The 19,605-nt window shown below is 38.8% G+C and overlaps 1 protein-coding gene across 4 annotated transcripts in view; it reads right to left on the bottom strand.

Annotated features, from left to right (window-relative positions):
* Positions 1-19,605, bottom strand: part of setx (senataxin) — a 115,710-nt gene that overhangs the window by 29,053 nt on the left and 67,052 nt on the right. For all 4 annotated transcript variants that reach the window (XM_063073485.1, XM_063073484.1, XM_063073486.1 and 1 more), the window contains 8 exons: positions 14,797-19,161; positions 12,441-12,549; positions 11,337-11,504; positions 10,587-10,819; positions 8,622-8,774; positions 5,344-5,500; positions 4,742-4,843; positions 2,490-2,599 (listed from right to left, as the gene is read on the bottom strand). In XM_063073485.1, coding sequence (XP_062929555.1) covers positions 2,490-2,599; positions 4,742-4,843; positions 5,344-5,500; positions 8,622-8,774; positions 10,587-10,819; positions 11,337-11,504; positions 12,441-12,549; positions 14,797-19,161 — 5,397 coding nt within the window. The remainder of the gene's footprint in view (positions 1-2,489; positions 2,600-4,741; positions 4,844-5,343; positions 5,501-8,621; positions 8,775-10,586; positions 10,820-11,336; positions 11,505-12,440; positions 12,550-14,796; positions 19,162-19,605) is intronic.

Below are 19,605 nucleotides of genomic sequence, written 5' to 3'. Positions count from 1 at the left end.
TACTGCTGAAGAAGTTTTGAAATAAGCGAATTGGAATTTGGACCTCAACATTCAAATGTGACAATACCTTCTGAATACCCAATAGTAAAGATCACACTGACTGCTTTTCTTGATTACCAAGGGGGTCGAGAAAGATAATAAATCAGCCATGTTGGAACAGCAGAGCAGAGATGATGGGCCGAATGTCCTAATGCTACTCCCATGTCTTAAGGTCTAAAGTTTGTAACTGCCTTTTAAATTGATAGAAAGGAATTATGAACAAATTAACCTCTTGTGATCTCACAGCCACAATGGACTATCAAGAGTAAACAATATGGCTCCTCATGGTTGCCCCACCATTCAATAAAATAAATCCTAATCTGATCCTTGCCTTATAGCTTGTTCTGCTTATTCCACATAACTCCCAATTCCTCTATTGGCCTAATACTTATTTATGTTGGCCTTCGACATATTCAGCAATTCAGCCTTCACTGATCTCTTGTAAAAATAATTTTAAAGATTCACAATCCTCAGATGTTTCTTCGCAACCCTGTTTAAAATGGTAACTCCTTACTCTGCATCTACTACCTCTCTTTTTAGATTTATACACATCTTCTCAGCATTGACCATTAAAATACTGCTTTAATAAAGCTCATTTTCATCCTTCTAAACTTTAATGTGTGTAAGCCCAACCTGTCCTTCATCCCGGGATTCAATCTTCAAGTATATCGCTCCTTAAATCACGATGCAAAACTAAAAGACAAGTACAGCTTCATTAAAAACTAAGATGATTTTCGCAAATGTTGTGCATCAAGATGAAAAAAAATTTTGGGAAGTAAAATTGAATATAGACAAGTCATATCAGATAAACAACACTTATGACACAAATTGTTAAGTTTTAACTGCTAAGAAATCCACTAATACTACTGTTAAGAAACAATAGAGAATTCATGATCTGCCACATTTAGCCACCTAGACTTGAAAACCCACGTGCTAAATTTGGAGCTGATGAAAATGGTAAAGGAGAAAAACAAAGGTGTAACCTAAATGGAACAAAAGCAAATACTGTACATAACTACAGAGTGACACAAACAAAATGCTGGAGAAATTCAGCAAGTCAGAAAGTCGACGTTTCGAGCTGAGATGCACCTGGTTCCTATGAAGGACATCAGCCTGAAATGTCACCCGTTTATTCCTTTCCAAAGATGCTGCGTTACCTGCTGAGCTCCTCCAGCATTTTGTGTGTGCTGCTTTGAATTTCCAGCATCTGCAGAATCTCATATTTAAGCACTAAATGTGGTTACATTAGAAAATTATAGAGTGGATGACTGTTAAAGTATCCTATCTCAGTTCAAGAACTTTTCAGGAACAACTTTCAAGTGAGATGTGGCACAAAGTTGGAAGGAAAATATTTTTGTCCATTCACCCAAGTGGATACTATCTAACCTAAAAATTTAAATTCCATTGCAAGTCCAATAATCACTGTATGCTTCTGTCATTATTTCCAGATTTTGTTTAAAATAATTTTAACACAACAGTGGTTCACTGCAGTTGTTCAGAAAGCAGCTAACTCTTAGGCATAATCTATCATCCCAGGATACAATATATTAACCACCTCTGTACCGTATATTCTGCCATAATATATATTGATTATTGACTTCAGGAGGAGGAAATCTGAGATTCACAAGCCAGTCCTCATGGGAGGATCAGAGTGGATAGGGTCAGCAACTTTAAACTCCTCAGTGTTATTATTTCAGAGGACCTGTCCTGGGCCCAGCACGCAAGTACAATTACAAAGAAAGCACAACACCACCTCTACTTCCTTAGGTGTTTGTGAAAATCCAACGTAACATATTTAAATCTTTGACAAACTTCTATCATGACCTGGTATGGAAACATCAATGCCCTTAAACAGAAAAATCCTACAAAAAGTAGTAGATACAACCCAGTCTATTATGATAAAGCCCTCCCCACCATTGAGCACATCTACACGAAGTGTTGTTGTCACAGGAAAATGGCATCCAACATCAGGGACCCCCATCATCCAGGCATCACTGCTGCCATCAGGAAGATACAGAAACCTCAGGACTCACACCACCAGGTTCAAGGACAGTTATTACTTCCCAACCAAAGGGGATAACTCCACTTGCCCAAATATTAAATGTTCTCACAACCTATGGACTCACTTTCAAGAACTCTTCATCTCATGTTCTCAGCATTTATTGCATATTTATTATTATAACTTTCTTTTTGAATTTGCACATTTGTCTTTTGCACACTGGTTAAATGCCCAAGTTGGTGCACTCTTTCACTGATTCTATTATGGCAATTATATTATATATTTATTTAGTATGCCCGCAAGAAAATAAATCTCAGGGTTGTATATGGTGACACATCTGTACTTTGATAATAAGTTTACTTTGAACTCTTGACCTTCAAAATTAGCTTTTCAGGCAGTATTACCTTGCGATTAATGCCCAATGGGAGGAGTAAAATATATAAAAACTTACCTGCTTGCTGTCTTTTTTGATGATCGCACATTCCTTCCCCAGTTCATCCAGTTTCTTATCCAACGAATCCTTTTCTCTTTGAATCTGATCAGCATCAGTTTGGTCCTTCTCTGCACATAAAACCATATGCAACCATTTTAGAACAGACAACCAGTACTCATGATTTAAAAGTGTTTAAATTCATGTACTATACACCTTACAAAAATAAGTGATCGATGCTAAAAATATGCAAAATAATGTCTTGTCAGATCACAGACATATAAACCTGTGCATTGCAGAATACATCATGATGGAGTTAAGATTTAGGATTACACTGAATTAGAAATTACTCACGAATTGAGAGTGATCAAAACTAATACCACACATTGCACTCAAGTACAATTCTCTTTCATGCCCAGTTCATTCAATAGAAAATAAAGGTACACAAGTATTTTCCTTCCTCTCTTCTATAGTAGAAAAAAATTTCTATGGTTTAACTTGAACCACCTTCTCATAAAATAATTTCTAAATACTTGTTGATCTGATCTCATACTTTTCAGCATTATATTTGCTATGTGATACAGGTTTCCCCCGCCATCTGAAGGTGGAGCATTCCTATGAACCGGTTCGTAAGCCGCAAGGATGTAAAGCGAAGAAGCAATTACCATTTATTTATATGGGAAAAATTTGTGAGCGTTCACAGACCCAAAAATAACCTACCAAATCATGCCAAATAACACATAAAACCTAAAATAACAGTAACATATAGTAAAAGCAGGAATGATATGATAAATACACAGCCTATATAAAGGAGACATACTTTTCTACAATCATTGCCGCACTGTTCTCCGTAGCGAAAATCTCACGCAAGTGCTCTCGGCAAAAACATGGCACAAGTGCTCTTGGCAGAAAATCTCACGCAAGCGCACTCGGCAAAAACACTCTCTCCAGTAACCTTTAAGCTATGAAGCTGCCAAATCATACCAAATAACACATAAAAATACACAGCCTATATAAAGTAGAAATAATGTATGTCAGTGTAGTATCGCTTACGGGAATCGGGAAGACATCGAGCACGCTGATGATGGTGTGTTAGGCTGAGTCAACGGAGTTTGGGGTGGTGCAGTGGCCCCCACCCGCCGGGCAGCAAACCGATACCGATTCGCAGAGAATGCAGTGGTGGCCGGGAGGCACCCAGCACATCTTTAAGAAAAAAGCCAAAATAAACAAGCTAATTAATTAGGTGCCGCCTGGCAATCGGCAATCGCCTATCGCCTATCGCCTCTGACCTGGGCCGACATTTATGTGCCGGGCGGCACCTAATTAATTAGCTTGTTTATTTCGGCTTTTTCTTAAAGATGTGTTGGGTGCGTCCCAGCTACCGCTGCATTCTCCGCAAATCGGTATCTGTCCGCAGCCCCGGGGTTTAGGGTGGTGGGACACTGGGGTGTCATCTCGTCGTCTGTTTCCATCAGGGCAGGCAGGTCATCTTCTTCTATGTCTGCCTTTCTCGATGTTGAAGGTCGAGGTTCGTCGTCTGCTGTGGCTGATGTGAAAGGCTTGAGAAACGACAGTATGCTTGACTGCTTAGCCTCGCACATTTTTCTATCATACACTTCTTTGTAAGGACTCAAACCATCCTGCAAATATGCCCTAAACCGACGTACCCTTTTTCTGCAATTATTGCAGCGAAAATCTCACGCAGTTGCTTCACATTCAGTTCCTGGACAACTTCACTTTCGGTCCATTCGCTACTGCATTCAGTTTTGATTGTTATCCTTTCCTCTTCCAATTGCATCAGTTTTTGGTCATGGGATGCCAAAACCTCTTCAACATCATCTTCGTCAACTTCCAAAAGCCAAACTCACTTTGTCCTTACTTCGTTCACCACAATCGAAACGCTTAATTATGTCTAGTTTTATGCTAAGTGTAACACCCTTACGAGCTCTTTCAGGCTTTTCCGATAACTTAGAACTCATCTTGCTAATGGCTGCTCACAGGCACGTGTTTAAGCAATGCCGGCTAGAATGCAGTTCCGAATCCGGGGGAGAGCGGCTGCTTGGGGCGCACGCTGCTTTTTTTCCCCACGCGCTGCCTCTTTTCGTAACAGTGAAAACACCTTCTGTTAGCGAAAACAGAGAACTAATGTAGGCCTTTCATAACAGCGAGGTTTCGTAAAGCCAACGTTCGAAAAGCGGGGGACACCTGTATAAAACTTAATAATAGCTCTCAACTATTAGGCCTCTTTTTAATTTTGGATAGAACATACTTACTCATTTTACGATTTACTTGATAATCCAAGCTGAATCCCATGACATCAGCTGAGATAGCTTTCTCAGTGCCTAGTCTTAACAAATTCACATCTCCACAATTTCCTGAAGAGAATTATTATTGAATGATTAGTAATTTGAAAGCAGTAATTTGATGAATTACATTATACCAAGCACACAAATCATAAGCAGAGCTCCAAGACTTTCTTAAAAGGGTTACTTGCCTTTACATAATCAGGCTTTAAAATAAATAGTTCCAAATAATTAAATGAGTTAGAATCAGTTATTCTCTTGATCTGAAACTTGATTTAATATTTACTTCTGTGCAGAATTAATTTTTACATTAGTTATGTCTTCGGAGAAAGAAATAAAGAACAAATGCATGCACCAGAGAGGAGGAAAGGTTACTTCCCATGACACTGCTCAATGGTGAGTCACAGGATTCACTACCTTGTAACTGGTGTAAGTGCCACACATAAATATTAGTAGCTTCACTGACAGCAACATATTTAAGTTTAATTCAATGTTTTGATCATTTTCAAATGTTTAAGGAGTTCAGAGATTAAGAGCTACAAATTAAATTTAAAAAAGAGAAAATAGTATACCCAAGCAATTATTCTTATTTTTGCGTTTCCACTTAAAGTCAGTAATGATTTTTTTCATGAGGTCATCAATGGCTGCATTCGATGGAGCACATACAAGAATCCTGGCATGTTTAGCTCTTGTGTTCCCAGTGTAAGATGGTTTATCATTCTCTTGATCCTAGGTTTGGAATGGATAAAGTAGTATGAGAACTAATTCCGAAATGATCCAGCATGTTACTTGTTTGGGTAGGACAAAGTAGGTTTAGAATAAACCTGGGTGACTCATCTGACATTAACCTAAACACTAGATGCAGGCACAACCACAGCACAATTAGGGAAGTCCTCCTCTCAAACTGTGTTAGAATTAGGAAAATGCCACAAACAATAGTCAAGGAACATATGAAAAGAATGGGATACTGAGACAAAAGCAACATTTTCTACAAGTTATTGTAAAGATTGCTGTATTTATTTTGTGGAGGTCTTCTATGTTGCTCACTGAAACAGTAGCAAAGACATACGATCAGAAGGGGCTAATTCTGTAAGCTCTCTCCAAGGAATGGCCCTGGAAGTTTAAACCAGAACCCTACAATATCTCAAAACATGAGGTCAAACATGGGCAAAAAAATCCAGAATACAACCTGCTATCCTCACTCAGTTGATGAGATGATATTCCTCATAGGACAGTAGAACACAGAACAAGGCTCTTCTGCCCACAATGTTGTGCCAAACCAATTAAATTAGTAATCAAATGCTCAACTAAATCCAGCCCTTCAACCTACACAATATCCATATCCTGCACATTAATGTGCCTATTTAAGTACCTCTTGAAGCTGCTATCAGCACATTCCAGACATCCATCGCTCTAACACAAAATTGCCCCACAAATCTCCATTGAACTTACCACCTCTCACCTTAAATGCATGCCTTCTGGTATTTGACATTTCAGCCCTGGAAGTAAGATAATGGCAATATGCTCTATCTATACCTCTCATAATCTTATAAACCTCCATCAGATGTCCCCTCAGTTTCTGAGGCTCCAGAAAAATAACAATCCAAGTTTGTCCAAACTCTACTTATAGCACATGCCCTCTAATCCAGGCAGCATTCCAGTAAACCTCTTCTATACCCTCTTCAAATCCTCAATAACTTTCCTATAATGGGGTGACCAAAACTGAACGTAATACTCAAAATACGGTCTAACTAGTTTTCTTTAAAACTGCAATATAACTTTCCAACTCTTGAACTCAATTTCTCAACTACTGAAGGCAAGCATGCTCTCCGTTTTTTTTTTACCATTTTTAAAGAGCCATGGATTTGGTCCCCAAGATTCCTCTGCTCATCAACTCTGTTAAAGTCTTGTAATTAACATGTATGGTCTCATTATGTTTGATCTCCCAAGTTGCAACACTTCACATTTGGCCAGATTATACTCCATCTGTCATTCCCCCACCCTCCCCCCCCACCATATCCACAACTGAACTATATACCTCACTGTATCATTTGGCAGTGTTCAACACTTCACAATTCCATCAATCTTCTTGTCATCTGTAAACTTACTAATCCACTCATCTATATTTTCATCCAGGTCATTTACAGATCTCACAAACAACAGAGGTCAACAGAAGACAGACATCATTTGGAAGAAACATGAAGAGCGCATAGTGTAGAATAGCAGAATATGCTGCAATGAAAAGCAATCACACAAATAAATAGCCCGGCAGAGTCCTAAGGATGTAACTGCTGGACTGGGTTTGTGACAGACGGAACATGATTAAACCTATGTGACCCGCCAAAGGTACATCTGTCCATGAAAGCAGTAATATGAGTGACCACTGCAGAATTCTTGACAAATTCATGTCATCACAGAGATTACACTCTGCACAGCAAATAAGACAAGATTCAGGTAAAACTAACTACTCAGAATTAGGCATCCTACAACGTATTATGCAGCATTAGCAGCAGATGGACTCTATCAACGCTTGAAATCCCATGACAAGATATACATCTCACATTACCATTAAGGTCAATGAAAGAAGGACAGCACCCCAGAACCTGCACCAGGTCTATCCAGAAATGAGGTGCAACGCTGTTACATGAGGCCACATGCATGCTACGCAGATCTTCCTGGTACTCAAGAGTCATGCCATTTGATAGTGATAGTTAATCATTAGCTCATTAATGGAGCTGGCTCCATGACATTCACAACCTCAAACAGAGCAGAGCACATACTATGCAATCATCTACAGCCTTTAGTGCCCAGCTGCTTCATTTAAGCCTCCTCCTGAAGCATCCACCCTAATCTTCAGTCAATTCAATTCATTCCACAGGTCAAGAAAAATCACATCACCCTGGATACAGCTGAAACTTGGGAACCCAAAATATTACTTGCTTATTGTTTTGAATGCTGTGTGCTCCAAACAATCTGTTCCAGCAATTAGCTACAACACTGACATCATAAAAAAAACAACTTGCATTCTGTTGAGGAAACTCTAATCCAACTAAGTACCAATAGTTTATCCTTCTACAAAGTGATAGAAGATGTCATTGATATCAATAGGCATTGATAACAATAACCTGCCAATAAACAGCTAGACCTCATTACACCCTTGATCCAAAGATGATTGAAGTCAAAGTCACAGCTTGACTGTCCATCATGATAAGACATGATTTCACTATTTTTGGCATGATGGGGTCCTAGTAAAACTGAAGTCCATGGGGAGCAGACAGAATGCTTACCAATGATGGGACTTACATCTGAAGATATTTGTGCTTGTTGTCAGCCAGCCATCTTAGTCCCAGAATAATGGTGGTAATGTGTTTCAGGGTAGGATTCTAAGCTCTAACATCCTAAGTTCCTTTATCAATAAGCTTCCGATGATAAGAGTTGGATATTGTTTGGATCCATTCATAACATGTCAAAATTCACTCTAGGGCTAAGTGATAAGTTATATTTAAGCTATACAAATGCCTTGGAATGCCATACAAGACAAACTCACCTCCAAAACAGTGATCAATTTCCTGAGCGATACCAATGACCAGAAACTGAATTGAACCTTCCATAGAAAGACTGGGACTACAACTTCAATACAGTATCTGGATATGTATAGTGTAACTCACACCCCACTTCCCAAATGTTTTCTATCATTTACAAGGCACAAATCAGGAAAGCGTTAGAATATTTAAAACCAGTATCATGTACAGCATCGTTCAGATCAAACTATTGATTTGTTGCTGTTGAATTTTTAAAAAAACTTTTGGTTCAGAATTACAAAGTCACATTTTATTAGAAATACTGGTACCTCTTCAAGCAAACGATGCAGGAGCCCAACAATGGTTTTTGATTTTCCTGTTCCGGGTGGTCCTTGAATGAAACAAACTCTGGGAATTCTTGGTTGTTTAACCATTGATGTTGCTATGTTAATTGCTTTCTGCTGATGCACATTGTAATCATTCTGTATCGGAAAAGGTAACAGTAAAATAGTGATTAGTCAGACTTAAGGAAAAAATCCATTAAAATCACAATTTATCATGCTATACAATCAGTGGCCATTTTATTAGGTATAGAAGTGGCACCCAATGTGGTCTTCTACTGCAACAGGCCATCCAGGTCAAGGTTTAATGTGTCATGTGTTCAGAGATGCTCTTCTATACACCACTGTTGTAACGTGTGGCTATTTGAGTTACTGCCACCTTCCTGTCAGCTTCAACCATTCTCCTCTGACCTCTCTCATTAACAAAGTGCTTTCGCCCACAGACTGCCACTCATTGGATTTTTTTGTTTTTTTGTGCCATTCCCTGTAAACTCTAGAGACTGTTGTGCATGAAAATCGCAGGAGATCAGCAGTTTCTGAGGTTCTGAAACCACCCTGTTTGGCACCAACAATCATTCCAGGTCAAAGTCACTTAGATCACATTTCTTCCCTTTTCTGATTTTTGGTCTAATCAACAACTGAACCCCTTGAGCATGTCTGCATGCTTTAATGGATTGAGTTGCTGCCAAATGATTAGCTGATTAGATAGTTGCATTAATGAGCAAGTGTACAGGTGTGCCGAATAAAATGGTCACTGAGTGTATATTTACCTTTGGCCTTATAAACTTAAGGAATGGTGACATCCATTTTTCAGGCAGCCATGCAGAGAAGGGAGATGTTAATGATGTTTGTGCAGAATACACTCAGCAAATCATTTGTAAGTAAACAACTTTAGTTATTGTCTAATTTAGCTCCATTAAAAAATGTCTCTTCTATAGTGTCTTCAAATCCATTCAACTGAAACTCAAAGTCAAATATACTGAAATATAATCCAACTTTCTCATTGTTATATGAAAATTTTAGGAGCAACTGACCCAAGCAAAATATTGAACATACTAAACTGAACTAGAAATTTCACTTTACAAGAGCTTTAAAATGTTCTTATTCATAGTTTGCATTCACCTTTATTAAAAATGTGCATTCTTATAAACCACTTGAAAATGTGCATTTTCAATAAAAGCTTCTCTATTCTTAAATGCTGCATTTTTATTTTAACCAAACCAGATGCAGTTTGAGCAGCACAGCCAAAAGAATAAGAGAAAAGAGCTGTTAATTTCTCATAAACAAAGTGATCCGTGGTCCAGCATCACATCAAAGGCCAGAGGCTGATGGACAACTTGTCATCAATCCTGTCCCTTGGTGCCCGATCACAGCGCTCAGCTCCATCCATTCATAATGATTTCTTTAGTCAGAGGAAGCTGAACTTGTGGAATCTATTGCCATGGATAGCTGTGGAGGCCAAGTTATTGAGCATGTTTAAAGCAGATGTTGATATGTTCTTGATTAATAAGGGTGTCAGAGGTTATGGGTAGAAGGGAGAAGAATGGGGTTGAGGGAGATTATAAATCAGCCTTGATAGAATTACAGAGCAGACTCGATGGCCTAATTCTGCTTCTACGTTTTATATTTTCCACTTGTAACCCTCATTTTACAAATGCATTGAAGTTATTTTCTGCTTCTATTTAAAAATAAATATTGCATGAACAATTTCTGAAACTGCGATTTTTGTCATTTTCATTGAATAGATGTCTTTATGGAACAAGAACAATTCAAATTTCAGCTTTCAGACAGGGTTATAGGTAGCGAGTTTTATGCAGATTTAACCTGTGAAATTCACCCAACATTACAAAAGTAAACCCACAAGAATAAAGCCGCGAAGAATTAGCATGGTTACAATTCATAATTGTGCTTAGTAATATTGTGCAAAGTATAATATATAACAATATCCCTTACAGCATTACTCCACTTTGTACTGTCCATGATGTCTCGCTCAAAAAAGAATTTAGAATGGGGCAAAATAATTGGCCCTCTCAGAGGAGACTTGGCTAGAAAGAGCAATCCTTTGAACTGCCGTATGGTTGTCACCATGGAACCAATTACATCACACCTCACTGGCTGGTTCTCTACAGCACTAACATTTCCTCGAGTGCGGATTGAAAGGTGAAGCGTTGTCTGGGAATCTCGCCCTGTTCAAGGAGGAAATCAGGAAGAAAGTTAATAATTTAATTCCACCTTCCTAGGCATGTGTTACAGCACCCAATGTTGATACTATATGAATGTCCAGCATATTATTTAGATTTCCCTTTGTGTGCTGCTATAGAATCTTAATCCTTCAAACTCATCTTGAAGAAAAAAATCTGGGTGGATGGTCATTTAAAGTAATGAATAAAGTGGTCTCATGCTGCCAGATGACAAACTAAAAGAAAGCATGAACCATCATAAATCTGTATTTAAATAGGCAAAGCAAGGACATGGGCTGTAATGCAGGCAAATGAGATGGACAAAATGATTAGCATGAACATGGAGGGCTGAAGGGCCTGATTCTATGGCGAACAAGTCTATGACATCCAGTGGAATATTTTATTTTAGTTTGTTAGCACACGACATTCAAGGGACTTAAAATTCTTCAAAAGATTTCTGTTTCGAATTACGAAATATTTAATTTCCGACACAAAGCATTCATTGTACACCTTTTGATCTCACCAGAGAAACGTGATGTTCTATGGACGTGTGCTATATGTGGAATTAGCATTTCCTTCATCTCGGTTTCCTCTTGCATGTAGTAGCTGTAACGTTGGGGCAGCCAGAGGAAAACAACATCATCTTCCTTTGGGTATAATTGTTTCTCAAGTTCAAAGCCCCGTAGGAAAGCTGAGTTAACATAAAAAATTGGTTGACTGGTGGTGAACAAAGTACTGAACACAAATATAGTGCCCACAGATCAAGAACAATTTTGCTATTTTCTTTACAAAAAGGTTGAAATTGAAATCTCAATGGCTGTCATGCCCAGGATTCACAGCATCTGAATTACCAGTAATAAATTCACCTTCAAATGTACACATTTGCTATGTTGCCCTTACCCTCAGCCTAAGCACCTTAAGCAGGAGAATGAGTCTTTCTAGTAGCTGGAATCTTAACCCAAGGCATCCTCAATCTGAATTATGTCAGCTGAAAGGAAGCAGGGAAGTCAAATAGGGGCAGGACATATACAGCAAATTGTAGGGTGCCAAGGAATGTTGATGAACAGAGGGACCTTAGGGAGACCCAATCCATTGGGCTCAAGTACAGTCTACCAGGCACTTCAACCAAAGTTCATTTATTTAAACAGAAACCCAGCCTTGCAGGAGGATTAAGTCAGAAACTAAAATTAGTAGCACTAAAATAAGTAATGCAAAAATGTGATAAAGGATAATTACGGTTAAAAAAAATCAATATGTAAATCACCTTAGTTTTGGATTAATTATAATAGCTACAAAAACAAGGAACAATTTGAAGCAAACAAGTTGTACAACAAAATTGCAGGCAAACAGATCAAATTCTCACTGAACCAGAGGGTGGGGGCGGGGTGGGGGAGAGCAAATGCACAATGAGCCTGTGCACCACCAGTTTTACCTCAAATTATCAACAAATTGGTAACGTAAATTCAAAGTCAAAATTCAACAACTTCAGACAAAGGAAGTCTCAATTTACTCTGCTGTGGAATCAGGCTTCAAATGCACTGAAACATTAATTTTTGCATAAAACTTCATGTTAATATTAAGCAACTTTAGGGATGTAGAGGATGTATAAAGCTTCTCTTGTTCTCACCTTGAAATTCAGCCCGATTTATTCTGCCCTCAACGCAGTAGTTCTTCAGCATCAGTTTGTTTTGAATCATTTTATTTGTCTGCTTGTATTCCATCAATTTCTGAGCTAGCTATATAAAAGAAATGCTGCTATTTAGATTTACAGTTAGAAACATTTCTATTGCCAATCATATTTGCCAACTATTATTCTGTACCATGACAAAACAGAATAAATGCACAAAACGTATTAGCTTACTCCTACCCTCCAAGCAGTAGAAACATATTAACTAGTTCCTGATTTTATTAGTTGCTAGTTTTCTCTGTTCACTTATTTCAAGTTATCTAGGCCATTAACAAAGACTTTACAGTATGCACTCAAATAAGCACAGCGAGAGGACCATTTCTGATATACAACTCTGATGCTTGGTTTATTTCTGAACATTCTGAGAAGCTTTGTATAATATGGGCTTCATCCAAAGACCATCCATCTACTGTCTCCTACCACGGAAACAGCCATGCAGCAAGTCTGGAGAACGTATAGGAAAATTTTATTGCCTACTGAAATGAAATCTTGAAATTGAAGCAAACTTACTTCTGAAGTAGATTATATAACATGGGGTCACTTGGTATTAAATCACATCTTTTTAAAAAATATATATATATGTAGCCCTCATAATATACTTTCCCGTGGTTTATCTGTTAGTTTAGCAAACTTATGCAGAACACAGAACAGTACAGCACAGTACAAGCCCTTCGGCCCACAATGTTGTGCCGACCATTAAACCTTGCCTCCCGTATAACCCCCCACCTTAACTTCCTCCATATACCTGTCCAGTAGTCTCTTAAATTTCACTATTGTATCTACCTCCACCACTGACTCAGGTGGTGACTCACTGACGGTGTTCTATGCAGAGATTAGTGAGTGCCAGACATCTGGTCCACATTCACCTTTGTGTTGGCTCAAGGAGTATGAGAATGAGTGTACTCAAACCCTACTTAGCAACATCAACTGCATGCAATAAAATGCTATGACTAAGATAGAACTGATAACTTGTAAAGTTGACCTGAATCTGTGAAATTTAGTGGAGTAACAGAACAATTAGGATTGATGGAAATACACATCTGTAAAATAAATAAAATGGCCTGGCAAATGCCCAAATCCAAAAATAAGCATCTCCTCTGATCCTCCTGTCTCCTTTCCCTCATCTATGCCCCCACCTCAACATGGAGCTCCATCTGCCCGCTACCATACACACACAAAGTTCACCCAAAGGCTCCCCAACCCCCACTACCAACAAACATCCCCCTGCCCCCCCACCGTAATCGTTCTGATTCCAATTGCCATCCCCCTCTCCCCCAATGGATCTCATTTTCACCTCTTTATGAGAATCTCGCACTGGTAGCCCTTTGTACTCATGCTCATCTCCCTCTAGCCGCCATCTCCAACTCACACTCACTATACATTTCCCCTCTCTCTCTCTGCCACCATCTCTCAACTCCATCCTTACTCCCCCTCCCCTACCTAGCCCAGATTGCCTCTTATCTTACACCCTTCCTCAGTCCAACAATTAACTGGGACTTCTGTCTCATCACTCCGATACCTATCCCCCACCTTTATACTGGCCATCTCACCTCAAGTTGGCCATTTTCAACTCCATTGCTGGATTTCGATTTGAATGTCAACAATTCCTTTCCTCACATAGATGCTGCTCAACCTGCTGATTTCCTCCAGCAGATTGTCTGTTGCTCCAAGTACAAGCACCATTTACAAAAAGTAGTGATACTATTGTGCACCTACAAAATTTTCTGGGGACTCTTCTCTTTGACCTGAATCAGTACATCTTAAATAACATTCCTACATTGTACCCTTTGGAAGTTCACGACTACTTAATTTAGCCCAATTTGTCAACCACACACCTATGGTTATATAGTAAAGTTTTACTGTATATCTTTATTAAAACATGCAATTAATAGACACATACACAACAGTATGCGATTGAGTTCACTCTGAGAACTTTGAGAGATAAATTACTTATTATACAGGATGCCTCCATTATAAATCTGAACAAAGATTGAACCATTTCTTCCAACCAGTGTTGGCTTTCCACCATAGGAAATCAAAACTATTTCTACTGGCTATATCATTCCCATAAATCTGTTTCACCCTTTGCTTTTCTAAGCATGCCAATCATACCCTCAGCAAATGTGGAAACACACAGAAATTATCTTTCAGAAACAGAGATTCAAAATTTACCATGCCAGTCTGAAAGTTTCTCAAAATGATCTTACTTGTACAGCCAGGTACAGCATTTATTGCAAGTGCCAATAGTTAAGAATATCAGTTAAATTTCAGCATCTGTAGCGTACACAGTGCTCACCTGTTCAAACAGATTTAACATCAGTAATGGGTAAAAAGTGCTAAAATACTCTTCATATGATCCAAACCTATCAGGCACAGCTCGTAGTGGAATTTCACAAAGTTCCTCAGGTGCTCCAAATTGATCAAACATGTCAAACATATCATAGTTCCACTTAAGAACTGCATTGATCAGTTCAAACTGGTCCCGTTGACGATGATCTGTCATAGGAACATAAGGAGAAGCCTGTGCAGATCTCCGAGCTGGCAAAGTTTCACACATAGAGCGCGATTCACCAACTGGTGTAGGAAAACTTGACCTTGGTCTAAAATCCACATCTTGGTTTTGTGCACGAAGGATGTTAGTTCCCACAGGTTTTGCAGGTTGGATTGGTCTCAATGCCTGTGGCACAGTGAACTTTACTGTTGCAGGCTTCTGAAACTGCGGAACTTTAGAAACTGCTACAGCTGGGCGCTTTGGGATAGCCTCCATTTCTGTAGCAAGTTGAGCATTACGGGAAGTCGAGCTAGAAGCAAAGAGCTTGGTGGTGGAGGGTCTTGAGCTTTTCAGGTCAGATAGAGGTAATCCTGGCTTTGCAAAAACATCATCCTTGGGTTCGCTTGCAGTGTGGTCCTTACATAAACTTTCTGAAGATGCAGTAACGGCTGTGCAGCCTGTATAGTGGCAATAGGTCATGTTGGAATTTGAAGATTTTCTTGAGCTGTCCTCTTCTGTTTCATCATTCTCAATATCCATATCTACAGGATCCCTCTGTGTCAAATGTAACAGATCATCTTCCAGGCTTTCATCACTAATATCCATATCCAAAGGATCACGCTGTGTTAAATTCAAGTCATCGCTTTCATTTATACTCGACAAGTTTCTCTTAGTTAAAGATGAACTTACTTCTCTTTCAGATGAAGCTGAGGTAGTGTGGATAGAATTACTGCTATTTTCCACTGATGCAGATGGGAGCTTTTGACTTGTTTGGACAGAATTAGAAGAGTCTTGCCTCTCTGTAAAGGGCAGAGCTCTTTTTGGGAAAACACTTTCATCAGATGGACTTTTCCTTTTCTTTTCTTTATGGTGCCGCCGAGGTCTTGACTGTCTTAGGTACTGACGATCCTGGGAGGCCAGCAAATGTGAATTTCTAGTTATTGACAGTTTTTGTGGCATAATAAGTTTTGCCTTCTTGGGGCACTTGTCCTCAATGGTGCCAACTGCTTGTCCATAATTACGCAATTTGTTCAGATTATCAAGGCTTCCTTGAGAAAGGTCTAAAGCTTTACGAGTTTTCTTTTTGAGACCGAGCTTTTCAACAGTTGAAGTAGGTTCAGGGCGTTTATGTACTTTTTTTGGAGTTGAGGTGGAAGGAAAGTCTGAAGTTTTACTAGAATTATTTTTCTTAGCTTTCTGGTCTGGATGACCATTTGTGGATTGCTTAGTCAAAATTAACTTGCCCAAATCTTTTCTGGAACTGACATGGGATAAATATTTTTCTCTTATTCCATTTTTGTTTCTCACATTTTCATCTCTACCTGTTATCTTTCTTGCTTGCTTTTTATTTGGTATACATTTTGCAGATGCAAGCTTGTGTTTACTTTTATCAGTCAAATTTTGATGACTTCTTGCAATCTTACTGTGTTTTTGTTTCTCCTTTTGAAGGTTACCTGCAGAATTGCAAGGAAAAATGTGTTTTACCCCAAGCAGTAACTGCTTCTCATTGTCCGTTTTACTTGCTGTTATTTCTTCTGCCAACTGTGCTTCTACCTCTTCAGCCACTTTTTCAATTAATTCATCAGGGACGTAATCTGTATCATACCCCCATTCATTAAACATGCTATTTATATCAGCATCATCACTGTTGGTGTGTACATCAGATACATCACCTTCTACTGGCTTTTCATTAAACTTGCTATTAATATCTGCTTCATCACTGTTGGTGTGTAAATCAGATTCATCATTGTCTTCTGGCTTTTCTTCCTCAACTTTTTGCTCATTTGGCTGAACATCTTCCCAAACAGAATATACCTGCTCTTCACTTTCAAATTCAAAAACCTGTGAATCACATTCCTCAAAAGGAGTTGGTGAGGACTTTCTAGATGTAGGCATTTCTTGCAGGGATGTTTTATTTTTTACAGGTGAGTTGGTGATCTCCTGTATACTAGCTTCACTTATTTGATTTTTTGTTCCAGGTCTGTCAAATTCTAACATTTTGTTATTTTCTTTTGTGGAAGGCAAACTGAAGATATCAACTTCAGCATCCTTGTCAATTCTAGGCTCTTCAACAGATGAATTGAATTCAGATTTTTCCTCACGCTGAACAGAATCACATAATTGTACATGAAGGGAAACGTTTACTTTTCTATCAATTTTGTTTAATGCTTGGATTTTATCCATAGAAGTAACTTTCAAGGGCATTCCAAGATCTTTATTCTTCTTTGATTCACCTGTATTCGCCACTCTGGTTAACGCAATTCCTTTCTTCAATTTTGCCCTTAACTTCTTCAAAGGAATATCATCACTATCTATGCTATCGATTGTACGCTGGTGAGACTGGTATGACAGGTCAGGAGTTTTGAAGTCATTGCTTGAATTCACTTTATTGTGTGACAATGGACCAAGTATTAAATTATCAGAATTTATAAGCTTCCCTCTTTTGTCACAAAATGGTGACAACTGAGGAGGGGAGGTGGTCACACATTCTATACTAGAACTGCCATCTATTGTGCTTTTGCTGAAGTCAGGATTCTGGTTGCCGTTTCTGATATTAATATAATCTAATCGACTACTGTCAATTCCTACGGTTGGCAAATCCTCTAATTTCCTTTCTTTACTATTGTTTTCCTTCATTATCTTTCCTTTAATATTAATTGCTTGCATCTTAACTTTCAGATTACGGAGTTTGTTTGGATCAATTTTAAACTTGTATGATGGAGTCTCATCTGAATCCACTTTCTGAAGCAAATCACAGACACTTGCTGCTGTACATGTTACTGCAGGATGAATGTGCTGATTACTTGTGGTGGAGGCAGCTTCCGACTTCGTTGCATTATCACTGAAAGATTCGTGGGATTCTGATAACATGGATTGCTTCCAGTTTTCTTGATGTTGAATACCTGGATTTTCTTCAAGGAACTCAGCCTGCAAATTGTCATTGAGAAAAGAACTTCCAGTTAAATTTACATTAGCACCAGATGCACATTTGAGTCCACCCATTTGTTCAGGTATCTGCTCCTGTTTATTTGGCAGATCAGCACCGGTGATCTCTAAAGGAAGAGGAGAAAGTTCCACAATGCTTATCTCTGAAGACAGTTTTCCATCAGTCTTGCCAACTTCCAAAACATCTGCTTCATTTGTTCTGGTCTCATTAAGGAAAGTAACATCATTACACAAGGGGGATTCTGCTTTACACTGAAAATCTCCATCCTCAGATGATTTGTTTGGCCAGTCTTCCTGACCTGAGCAAGCAGCCATTTCTTCTTGATTTATTGTACTTTTCTGAACAAGTAAACTTTTGTTATCCGTTTGAAACAATGGATCTGGTGGCCCAGGACCACTATTACAATATCCAGGCATCTTTCCCCAAACCCCTGTGTCCTCTTTTTCACGTTTAATTATAGGACACTGCTGACCACTTCTTCTTCCAAATACGTCTAGTTGCTTCACTTCAGAGGTTTTATATCTTGCATTTTTAACCAACTGTCTTAAACAAGACTGTAATTCCTGCTGTTCTTTGAGATTCAACTGCCAGCCCAGGATAAAAGAGCTTCGTAATTGCAGATTTAGTTTGTCGAGGAACGGTTGAAATATGCTTCTTTGTTGAGATTGACATCCCTCTCGCAGAAAACTACGAATAAGTTGAACACATGATCGTTGTGCTGAATTTGTGATGGGAGAGTTTGCTGAAGATGGCGTAACTGCAAAAACAGTTGAGGAGACCTTAAAGTTACCTGTGGTTGCTGTTCTCTCTGTGTTTTGATTAAAAAGTCTGGCAGGAAGACTGACACATTTCACCAATGCTTCCACCCACTTCTGCGAACTATACCAAAGCAAATGCAGGTAGTTTTTATTTCTGTGAAGTTCTATGATGGACACCAAGATGATGATGAAGAACTCGGTCACTTTATCACAGAAATCAACTTTCCGAGTCAGAACATCTTTTATTTCGCAGTAGATATGATGAACCACTTCACCAATGTAGGCAATGCCACGATCCTTTAGGTCCATGACAGAATTGACAAATGGGATAAACCACAGAAATGTACTGTTATGTACACGCATGTCTTGTCCAATGTCACACTGCAGCACATGTTCAAGACTTTGCATTTCATCATACATGCTCGGGTAATATTCTCCACATGTTGTGTATTTCCCACCTGCATTCTGTAAAGAGCAATAAAAAAAGCAGTAAACTTTCATTAAAATGTATTAAAGTCATGACCTTTATAATAGTTTTTGAAATCTCTTGTGTTGCGTAGCAGGGGTGGAGGAGGGTGGGTAGAGACAGAAAATCAGAGATTAAGCTTTTTATTTTAAAAAATGTGTCTTCAAACAGACGCTATTGATGTCATTGGCAAGGTTGGTATTTATTGTCTAATCCCTAAAACACAGTGTCCTGTCTGGCTGTGCCATTGTGTGGTACAGAAGCTACAAGGCAAGACTTTCTACAGCAGATAGTAAAAATCACCAAAAGATCACAAGGGTATCAATCCCCCTATTTGTGACATTTACCGGGATCGTTGTATACAAAAGGCCTGAAGTCTTGTTGAGGATCCCTACCACTCACCCCACAATCGCTTTGACCCACTACCTTCAGGAAGGTGGTAC

This window comes from Mobula hypostoma, chromosome 21 (genome assembly GCF_963921235.1).
Source record: "Mobula hypostoma chromosome 21, sMobHyp1.1, whole genome shotgun sequence".
Classification (NCBI taxonomy): Eukaryota; Metazoa; Chordata; class Chondrichthyes; order Myliobatiformes; family Myliobatidae; genus Mobula; species Mobula hypostoma.
This window is presented reverse-complemented; position numbering and strand designations above follow the sequence as displayed.